The following is an 11,247-nucleotide window of genomic DNA, read 5'->3' on the forward strand; positions in this document are numbered from 1 at the left end:
TTCGTTATTATATCTAACAATTATTATTGTTTTCAGTTTATTTTTGTTTTGTTTTAGTTGGTTATTAAATCATATTCTGATGATTAAACTTAAGTTGATAATTAAACAAAGTAGAAATAGAATATAAGTTAAAACACTATGGGTTTTATTACTCGAAGTTATGCTGATAATTATTATGAAAGCTGTTAATACAGCCAAAAAAGTTAAATTTATGTTGATATATTAGTTTTTTTACTACTTGTTATATGTCTAATTAATAATAATTTTATTAAGTATACAAATGATTAATCCTAATGTTTTCAGCTGTTAAGAAATTAATTTGAAAATCAAATGATTTTCCCGTTTTTTACGGTTATGTAATGTTGACATATAGCTATTAAAAATGACTTTTGGTATGGCGAAAGACCTAATCTTCAAAAGTATTCAAATCAGTGAAATCAAACATGGCAACATATAAGGTGAATATTTAGCACAGTATTCTTTATAAATTCCAACAAGAAAAAAATGCTCCAAGAGCATGTAAATCGATTTATTTCCTTTATTAGTAAAGATGTTTTGTACGATATGTGCGCATTTTGGTGTAAGCGTTTTAAAAACAGTGATTTTAGTCCGATCGACAAACAATGTCTTGGAAGGCCTCGAAAGTGGGACAACGGTGATTTGGAACAACTGCTTGCTGAAAATTCGGCACAAACGCAAAAGGAGCTTGCAGAGCAGTTGGGAGTACCGCAGTAAAACGTTTTTAAACGTCTACGTAAAATGGGTAAAATCCAAAAGAAGGACAATGGATCCCGCATGAATTCAGTATAGCCAACGAAACTCAACAAGTGGGAGCGTGTCTTTCTTTTCTCAATAAGAAGCGTCGAAATTTTTCTAGTGGAATATCGTTACGGACGATGAGAAATGGACACTCTATGACAATTCCAAACGTACAAAGTTATGGGCAAATCCCGGCGAACCATCAACATTGGTCACAAAGCTCAATCGCTTCGAAAGGAGGTTCTGCTCTGCATTTAGTGGGATATCAAGGGCATGCACTATTATGAACAGTTGGAACCGGTAAAACAGTTACTGCGGACTGCTACCAACGCTAATTAATCCGCTTGTGTAAAGAATTTAAACAGAAACGCCCGTATATTGGCAGAAAACGTCCTGTGAAATTGTTGCATAACAACGCCAGGCACATTGCCTCCAAGCAAAAGACATCATAATAAATTTTGGCTGAGATGTCTTGCAGCATCCGACGTATTCACCAGACATTGCTCCATCCGATTATCACTTGTTCCACTCGATGCAATATGCCTTGTCCGATACTTACTTCTAATCAATGAATGAGATCCGAAAATGGCTTGACGACTTTATCCTATCCAAAGACATAGCATTATTCCGAGATGGAATTGATCAACTGCCTGAAAGATGGCTTAAAGTTATAGAAAGTAACGGCGAATGCTTTGATTGAAAAATTTGTTTTATTTTCTTTTAAAATAAATTTCTAATATATTAGAATAACTTCTAATATGTTATATATAACTGAAAAATTTGGATTATTCATTTGTACACGTAATAATTAAAAACTTCAATTTTGTAGACTTCAAATAATAAAAACATAATTTGGCTTAAAACTCATTCTATTTTAAACTTATCTATCATATCTTATACTTTTATCTTCAAATTAAAAACATTGTAAAATATTCAAAACATAATAAAACTAAATTAATCGTAACAATTCAATATGTGGTTCATTATTGAAAATAGCTAGGTTTATCGCGTACACACTTATAAAAAATTATAGAAAAAAGGAATTTGTTGTTCTCTGGGTACCCAGGATGTAATAAAACTACGTATATTACGTAAAGACGGATAGGATGATAGACGCGTTGGGAAACATATGGCGCGTTTAACAACGAGCCATCGTAATCTTGTCCTTTTTACAACAGCGCTTGCCCGAAATCCGTCTGCTTCCCAATTACATAAAAAAAAAGGAATTCGTAGTTTCCGAGATACCCAGGAAGTAATACTTTATTCAGATAAATCAAGAAAAAACATAAAGCTAAAGAAGAATGGATAACTTCCCCTGTAATTATGGGATGCAGACTATGGAACAAAATTTTTAGTGAAGATCAAAAAGAGCTATTTATAAAATACATATTGAGAGCTTCCGAAATATATTATGGATTTTGTCCCAAAGAAATGCGGAGATTTGCATATGAGCTTGCAGAATAACATAAATTGCTTATATATCAGTGGGTACAATATATTGGGTTACCCGAAAAGTAATTGCCGATGGCTCCAATAGATGGCTTTAAGCGTCTGTTTGAATGTCTTCTGTCAATGTTATGATTTTTTTTCTTTTGACGTTTGTAAGCTGTCACTCTTAGTTGACTTTAAAAGCAAATTACACGTGTTTTTATTAAAAATTGTTAGTTTGGCGTCAGTTTTAGTGTGGAATCCAATAACAAGCATTTTCGTCATATTTTCCTTTTTTATTTCCGCAAAGGAAAAAACACAGCGCAGGGTGCTAAAATGTTACGTGACGTATATGGCGAGGAAGCCTTAAAAGAAAGACAGTGCCGCAATTGGTTTGATAAGTTCCGTTCTGGAGATTTTTTACTCAAAGATGAGCAACGTTCTGGTCGTCCATTGCAAGCTGATGATGACCAAATCAAAACCATAATCGAGTTGGATCGTCATATATTTGAGCGGGAGATTGGAGAAAAGTTGAAAGTACCAAAATAAACAATCCAGGATCATATAAAACGTCTTGGATTCGTTAAAAAGCTTGATATTTGGGTACCACATGAATTGAAAGAAATTCATTTAACAAAGCGTATCAATGCTTGCGATTCTCATCTCAAACGCAATGAATTCGATCCTTTTTTGAAGCGAATAATTACTGGTGATGAAAAATGGATTGTTTACGATAATATTAAGCGAAAACGTTCATGGTCCAAACGTGATGAGCCACCACAAACCACCTCGAAAGCTGATATTCACCAAAAAAAGATTTTGTTATCAATTTGGTGGGATTGGAAGGGTATGGTATTTTTTTATCTCCTTCCAAGGAACCGAACCATCAATACGGATGTCTACTGTCAGCAACTGGACAAACTGAATGCAGCGATTAAAGAAAAACGGCCAGAATTGGTCAATCGTAAGGGCGTCATCTTCCACCAGGACAACTCTAGGCCACACACATCTTTTGTCACTCGCCAAAAATTAATGGAGCTTGGTTGGAAATTGATGTTACATCCACCATATAGCCCTGACATTACGCCGTCAGATTACTATTTATTTCAATCCTTGCAGAACTACTTGGATGGTAAAACTTTTAAGGATGATAAAGCTTTGAAATCGCACTTAGATCAATTTTTTGCCGATAAAAACCAGAAGTTCTACGAGCGTGGAATTATGAAGTTGCCAGAAAGATGGCAAAAGGTCATCGAACAAAATGGAAAATATGTCAGTGATTAAAGTTCATTCTATGTAGAAAAAAATTGTATTTTATTTCTATGAAAAAATCGGCAATTACTTTTCGGGCAACCCGATAAAATGGTTGGTGAAGATTGGTGTTCTGCTTTTATGAGAAGATACCTATATTTGTTTATACGATCTACATAGGCAAACAGTCTATCTCGCTCTACAAGTCTCAATGAAACAAATATAAATTACATTTTTATATAATTTAATTTAATATATTTTTATATAATTTAATTTTATTTAATATATTTTTAGACAATTTAAAGAAGGTTCTAGATAAATATAGATATGAACTGAAAGACATCTATAATGTTGACGAAACAGGCATTACAACGATTCAGAAATCCAATAAAATAATTGCTAATAGAGGAACTAAACAAGTTGAAGCATTAACATCTGCCGAAAGAGAAAACTTGGTCACTGTGACTTGTGCCATTAATGCCATCGGTAATTCTATACCCCCTATGTTTAAATTTCCGAGACTTCGATATCAGAAATATTTTGTAAGAGATAGTCCATCTGTATGCATTGGAACTGGAAACGCTAGTGGATGGATGCATGAAAAGAGTTTGTTATATTTTGCAAACACTTTCAAAAATACACATTTGCAACGGAAGGGAAGAAAGTTTTCTTACTTTTAGATAATCATTCCTCTCGTACTTTGACTGAAGCACTTAATTGTTATTCCAAGAATCGCATAGTAATGTTATCTTTCCTACCTTACTGTTCACATAAGTTACAACCATTAGATCGATCAGTATATGGACCACTAAAAAGAGCAATTAATAACTTATATGATGCTTAGATGCTTAACAATCCTGAAAAGATTATGACTGTATATCAGATTCTTTTAATAGTTGTAACAACTTTACCGGCATCAATAACTATACCAGGTGTACCGGTATGAAGTGAGCGTCAAAATACAAATGTCTCGATAGGGAACATTTATTTTGAACGGGCCTTAATTTTGTTTTGTTTGGTTTCTATGACATCTATCAAACATATTCAGTTTACATCAAGTTATTGAACAAACAACATCATATTTTTTCATCGTGTTAAAAATGTCGAATTTTGTACCAGAAAATGATGATTTGCGGAAAGCATTAATTTTTTGTTTTCATTTGAAGAAAAGTGCTGCAGAGTCGCATCAAATGCTTGTCGAGGCATATGGTGATCATGCTCTATCAGAAGCAACATGCAAAAGATGGTTTCAACGGTTCAGAGATAATGATTTTGATGTGAGAAATAAAGAACGTGGAAAACCACCAAAAAAGTTTGAAGACACCGAATTGCAAACAATATTGGATGAAGATGACACTTTGAGTCAGACACAAATGGCAGAAATGTTAAATGTTGCACAACAAACAATTTCTGACCGTTTAAAAGCTATGGGAAAGATCCAAAAGTCTGGAAAATGGGTGCCACATGAATTGAATGAAAGACAGATGGAAAACAGAAGAAACACTTGTGAAATTTTGCTTCAAAGACACGATAGAAAATCAGTTTTGCATCGAATTGTTACTGGCGATGAAAAATGGATTTATTTTAAGAATCCTAAACGGAAAAGATCATGGGTTAATCCGGGACAACCATCAACTTCGACTGCAAAACCAGATCGATTCGGCAAGAAGACAATGCTGTGTGTCTGGTGGGACCAGAAAGGTGTGGTGTACCACGAGCTCCTAAAACCTGGTGAAACCGTCAATACAGATCGCTACCGACAACAAATGAGCAATTTGAACTATGCATTGATCGAAAAACGACCAGAATGGGCCAGAAGACACGGCAAGGTAATTTTGCTCCATGACAATGCACCTGCACACAAAGCAAAACTGGTTCAGGATACGATCAAAGCACTCGGCTGGGAGCTGCTACCCCACCCGCCGTATTCACCAGACTTGGCTCCTTCCGACTACCATTTGTTTTCATCGATGGGACACGCATTGGCTGAGCAGCACTTCGATTCCTACGAGGAAGTCCAAAATTGGGTGACTAATTGGTTTGCTTCAAAAGACGAACAGTTTTATTGGCGTGGAATCCACAAATTGCCTGAAAGATGGGAAAAATGTGTAACTAGCAATGGCCAATACTTTGAATAAAATGTTTTTTACTTTCCCATTAAAAAATAGTGTTTTGATTTCACAAAAAAACGCTCACTTCATACCGGTACACCTAGTAAATAACATTCAAGAAAGATTCAGACGCACAAGGATATTTCCTTATAACAGAAATATATTTACACTTCTGGATTTCGCTTCATCTTTTGTTACAGATAGGTCCCTAGCCTTAACGACTGATAAAAATAATGATCCACGAATAATGATGTCTACTATAACGGAAGAGAATATTGTGAGTAACGATGATCTCGAACGTCTACCGTCAACATCCCGTGGCTTAATCAATAATGAAACTCTAGACACATCAACAGCAATTCTATAAGCGGTAGAAATAAATATTAAAGAGTTCTTAACAAGGAACAATAAGATTTTTCCTAAAATCTTTGCTTCGAAAAGAATTTAAAGAAGGTAAGGAAAAAAAGAAATCGACTATATATCATGAAACTTAAGAGAAAGAAAAATCAGAGCCGATTATAAAGAGAAACAAATTGTAAAAAGAAGCAAAAAGACTATTTGAATTTGAAAGGAAAAGGTGATAAAAACAACAGCAAAAGCAGGAATAAAGAATATGTTGCCGATAAAAATAAAGACTATTATTGTATTTTGTGTCTAGATTCTTATAGTTCCAACAAGACGAAAAATGACGAATGAAAAATAGGTATTATGGATGAAATGTAAGAATTGGGCACACCAAGAGTATACCAAACGTCATCTGTATATTTGTCAAAATTATGAAAGCAAATAATTCATAATTACACATAATACACGTAATTAGTTTTAATTATTTTTGAATTTAATTTATATTAAGTTTTTTTATGAAAACAATGTTCATTATCTTTATCTTTGTTCAACATTATAATGTAATAAAAGTTCAATATAATAATTTAATAAAAGTTTAATAAATAATTTGATTTCTTTAAAAATAAAAGTGTATTACCACTGACTTAATGCTGTGTTACAACCGCTCCAGAGGGACAGTTGTAACATTTTCATGTTTGGTGCACTCTTCGCCGCTTTCCATTTTTTATTAATAACTTGCATATTACTTGACATCCAATAAAGTAGCGGTGTGCGAATAATGTCGGATAATTAAATAACATTTTCCTAGAAAGACATTTGTTCTAAATGTAATACTTTTTGAGTTATCGTGTTCTAAAGCCAAAATGTTACTATTGACCTTGGTTTCTCCTACATTTTCGCCATTGTACGCTTCACTATTTTCATCGCAATAAAACCACAGCTAAAGCAAATAGAATTATTTGTGAGACATATGGCAACAATGTTGCGGCTAAAAGAAAGTGACGAGATTAGTTTGCAAAATTTTACGTGACAAGAAGTTACTTCTCTGTATCTAGTGGGATAAACATGAAGTATTCTATTATAAGCTCTTTCCAGTGAATCAAACAGTTACAATAATACATTATATGAATCAATTATATCATTCTAATCAAGAACTTTGCAAGAAAAGACCGACATGTGCCTCAAAACAACGTTAAATCATTTTGCTCTACGGCAACACGCAGCCTCATATTGCTCGTGAGATCAAACAAACATTGTATGATCTAGAACAGTAAGTTCTTCCCCACTCAACGTACTCTCCAGAAATCGTGCTGTCTGATTATCACTTCCGATCAATGCATCACAGCCTCTGTGATACACATATCCGAAATGAAATAGATGTTAGAAAATTGATAGATGGTTTTATTGCGTCGAAAGACGAAACATTCTTTTGTCGCGACATTCATATGCTGCCCGAAAGATAGATAGGACAAAAGGTAGCAGATGCAAACAGCAAATATTTTGATTAAAGCAACTGCACTGTTTGCATTAATAAAACAATTTTGATGAAAAACTGTGGGAACTTAGTTATACATTAAAAGTAAGGCGAAAAAGTTAAGTGTCAATAACTAGAACAACTCAAAATTCTTTCACAGACTTCTTTTAACAAACAACGAGCAACGAACCTTCTGAAAGTTTATTCTAAACTGTCACCTTTATGATAGTCAAGCCCGATGGGGTGGCGAGACTCATAAAGATAGAATAATTTCAAAAGTTCAATTTCCAAACCTTACATAGAGATATTTGTTAATCTGCTAATGATCTATTATTTTAGTATAAAATAGATTCATTGATTTAGTAAAGCGAGAGATACGAACATTATTTTGACAAGATGGAACTTTAATTCATAATAAATGCGTGTTATCGATTCTAAATAATTACAATTTCCCACTAGTTCGACTTTTCAATTGTGAACGTGTCCATGATTTTATTTTATTTTTGTCAACGTTTTACTCCGATCTCATAACCAATATAAATGACAATATAGACGTGTAAAGAAAAAAATTCCACAGAAAATAAAAGTTAAATTAATAGATAAAATATTTCATGCCCCTTCTTTAAAACGTATACAAATATCTTTTTATAACTTGTTTTATTGATTACTACAAAAAAAGCGGTTTTTGGTGGAATAGAACTTCCAAACATTTACCAATATTTTCTCTTGAGATGCTATTACACGAAATTTTAATAGTCCTAAGGAAATTAATCGGTTATCATTACATGTGCCGAAGCTCAGAATAATGATCTCGAGTTAAACGTTGGGAATTTTGTTTTCTCGGCCTTGATTGTATCGTTTAAAATGATATAGGATGATAATTTCGAGATAATTTGCGGCCCACATCGGTCGGCCACGTATCGAATGCCGAAATTTATCGGAGGTGCGTTTCGTGATCAATAAATCTCGCGCGGCTTGGGCCGCGATTGCATTTACACGCTCGCAGAATAAAGTATTAGACGGATAGATTATTATGAATGAAATCACCAGAGAATGTTTGTGCGAGTATAGCCGGCGTGACGCTGTTAATAAATTGGTGAAATTACACAGATCGACATTAAACGTGCCACATAGATAAACGATTAATTGAATCCCTATCAAATGTCTCTAGCACGTCAGGTTCACTCGTAATGTTGTTTAAAAAATAGTCAAAATACGTTTTTTGGCTTGTTTGATCTCAATTTTCTGAAAAACCTGATGTGATGCGGAAATTTCGTCTCCGGATTCGAATTCAGCGACTAGAAATGTACGGGAAATGATATATCTTATCCATGTTACATGTTTAATGTCGACTTGTGTTATTATTCTCGCAAGGAAAAAAGTGAGGTAGAGTTCCAAGTGGCACGATATGGATGTTCGTGAGCTCTCAGATATGATAAAATGATTTCATGCCGAACGACTTAGATATGATAACCTTATAACAATGATTTCTTTTTTAATCTACATTTTTTAATTATTATATTCAAATGCATGCACAATGCAAATATTGCGGTTTGTCAATAAACGCAAATTTGGCGCATGCTAAACGCCGTTAATACGCGACGCACACGTAGTACATTACGTCGGAGACTATGGGTAGCTTAAAAGTATATTCGTAACTAGAATTAAAATAACCGAGTTTCTTCTCAAATGAGTCTCGTGGTTTAAATGCAATGATTACAAACAAGCGTACGTGTGAAGCACTGGTGGAAAATGCATATAAAGTATTTCTACAGCCTTTTCTCCCCCCTCTCTTTCTCTCACTCTCTCTCTCTCCCTACCTCCCTTCATCCCTCCCTCCCTCTCTCACTCCTTCCCTTACACCCACCTTCTCTATCCTTTCTCGTTTGCAGTAGTACGCTATTTTCATATAATTTGCAAGATGCAGAATGTTACAGTGCGGCCAAAGCTTTCGCATCGCCGTTATCATAAAATCAATTATGAGCATTTTCTATTATCTCTTCTTTCTTCCCTTCTCTTCCTCCTCTTCCCTCATTCTCTTATTTTTACTATTTTGCTTTCGCTTTTCTTTTTCTTGATTTTACGAGGGCGGTCCGATAAGTACTTAGCCTACAAAAGAAAAACGAAAATTTTGGAAAAGTGGCTATTTATTTCTCAATATAATCTCCTTTTAGCTCGATACACTTGACCCAGCGATGCTCCAACTTCTTTAACCCATTTGAAAAATACGTTTTCTCGAAGTCTGCATAGGCCTCCGTGGCGGCGATGACCTCCTCATTCGACTCAAATTTCTGCCCGGCGAGTGACTTTTTCAAATTTGGAAACAAAAAAAGTCGCACGCGGCCAAATCTGGAAAATACGGTGGATGGGGCAGCAGTCGTAGCCCAATTCGACCAATTTGGCCGAATGAGGAGGTCATCGCCGCCACGGAGGTCTACTTTGCAGACTTCGAGAAAACGTATTTTTCAGATCGGTTAAAGAAGTTGGAGCATCGCTAGGTCAAGTGTATCGAGCTAAAAGGAGACTATGTTGAAAAATAAATCCCCACTTTTCCAAATTTTCGTTTTTCTTTTGTAGGCTAAGTACTTATCGGACTGCCCTCGTACGTGGATAGATTGAAAAATTTCCGAAATCACCGCTAGCAGATTGCTTTTCACCAACTATTTTAATATCGTGGTGTTGGCAATCCTTTTAAATGAATTGACTGCTAACGACAATTCGATCTGTAGAATGGTTTAGTTTTAACAAGCTTTCAAGTCAAACAACTTTGGGTGTTTTCAGTTATGGATAAAAACGTAATTCGAGCGGCCATCAAAAGATCCAGCACAGGAAAAAAATGGTTTCGATCAAATGGGCTGAAATTGATTTAATCTGATAATTTAAGAGATGCTGAGTTTTGCAAAAAGTATCCTGTGGCAAAAATTCCTAAAATAAATTGTTTAAAAGATACATCGATTAAAATTAATGTTATTGTAGTTTATCTTTTAAGCCATACATTTCTTTTTTCGGTGGAATTTTTGGAAATATGATATACGAGGTCTGTTCAACAAGTATCGCGAATTTTATGTTTTTTCAAAAATTATTTATTTATTTATGAATATCTATCTTGTCTCCTTCAAAGTAATCCCCATCAGATATTATATACTTATGCCAACGTTTTTTCCAATCCTCGAAACACTTCAAAAAATAATTTTTTGTGATCTTGTTCAGCTCCTCCTTCGATAACGTCTTTATCTCCTCAATCGTAGCGTAGCGTCGTCCTTTCATGTGCCTCTTCAGTTTCGAGAACAAGAAAAAGTCACAGGGGGCCAGGTGTGGAGAATACAGTGGCTGTGTCATCATTAGTGTGTTGTTTTTGGCCAAAAATTCGCGCATAAGCAACGATGTGTGAGTTTTGTGTAAAAACTTTAAAAGCAAAGTGAGTGCAGTGTCACGCCATTATTTCTGTTGTTCGAACAATTTATACAGAACCGATCTGCGTTCCATCTGAACCTTTCCCATTCTACGAGGTCTGTTCAAAAAGTATTGCGAATTTTGAATTTCCGCGGGTTACGTATATTCGATTTTCGATTTTTTTGTGGCGTTATGTTGTACTCATGTCCCTCACTTATGCCGATAAATTCGGCCATTTGGAATATTCAGTTCATCTTTGACAGCTGTTTTGCTTGGACGTGTTTTGGCTTGTCTTCGATTTTTGCCTATTCCAAAAAATGGATCAAAGAATCTAACAAAATTAAATGCGCGGACGCATTCCGAATGTTGACTGTGGCATATGGTAAAGCTACCTTTGACCGAAGCAACGTTTATCGGTGGTACAAAATGTTCTCAGAAGGCCGAGAAGATGTGAACGTCGAAAAGCGTGCCGGACTCCCGAGCACG

General features: G+C 34.9%; 1 protein-coding gene across 1 annotated transcript; it reads left to right on the plus strand.

The window, feature by feature from the left end:
* The first annotated feature begins 2,523 nt into the window (after positions 1–2,523).
* Positions 2,524–4,384, plus strand: LOC106743572 (histone-lysine N-methyltransferase SETMAR-like). Its single transcript, XM_014617539.1, has 4 exons — positions 2,524–2,724; positions 2,779–3,319; positions 3,733–3,924; positions 4,335–4,384. Exons 1-4 carry the CDS (start codon positions 2,524–2,526, stop codon positions 4,382–4,384), a joined length of 984 nt encoding a protein of 327 aa, XP_014473025.1.
* Positions 4,385–11,247: the final 6,863 nt, after the last annotated feature.

Source organism: Dinoponera quadriceps, unplaced genomic scaffold (assembly GCF_001313825.1).
Source record: "Dinoponera quadriceps isolate SergipeBrazil2010 unplaced genomic scaffold, ASM131382v1 scaffold1145, whole genome shotgun sequence".
Classification (NCBI taxonomy): domain Eukaryota; kingdom Metazoa; phylum Arthropoda; class Insecta; order Hymenoptera; family Formicidae; genus Dinoponera; species Dinoponera quadriceps.

Coding starts and splice junctions, on each gene's coding strand:
- LOC106743572 (XM_014617539.1), top strand. CDS start 2,524: ATGTTACGTGACGTATATGGCGAGGAAGCCTTAAAAGAAAGACAGTGC. Junction 3,320..3,732: donor CTTGCAGAACTACTTGGATG/GTAAAACTTTTA, acceptor ATATATTTTTAG/ACAATTTAAAGAAGGTTCTA. Junction 3,925..4,334: donor TTGTGCCATTAATGCCATCG/GTAATTCTATAC, acceptor TTCTTTTAATAG/TTGTAACAACTTTACCGGCA.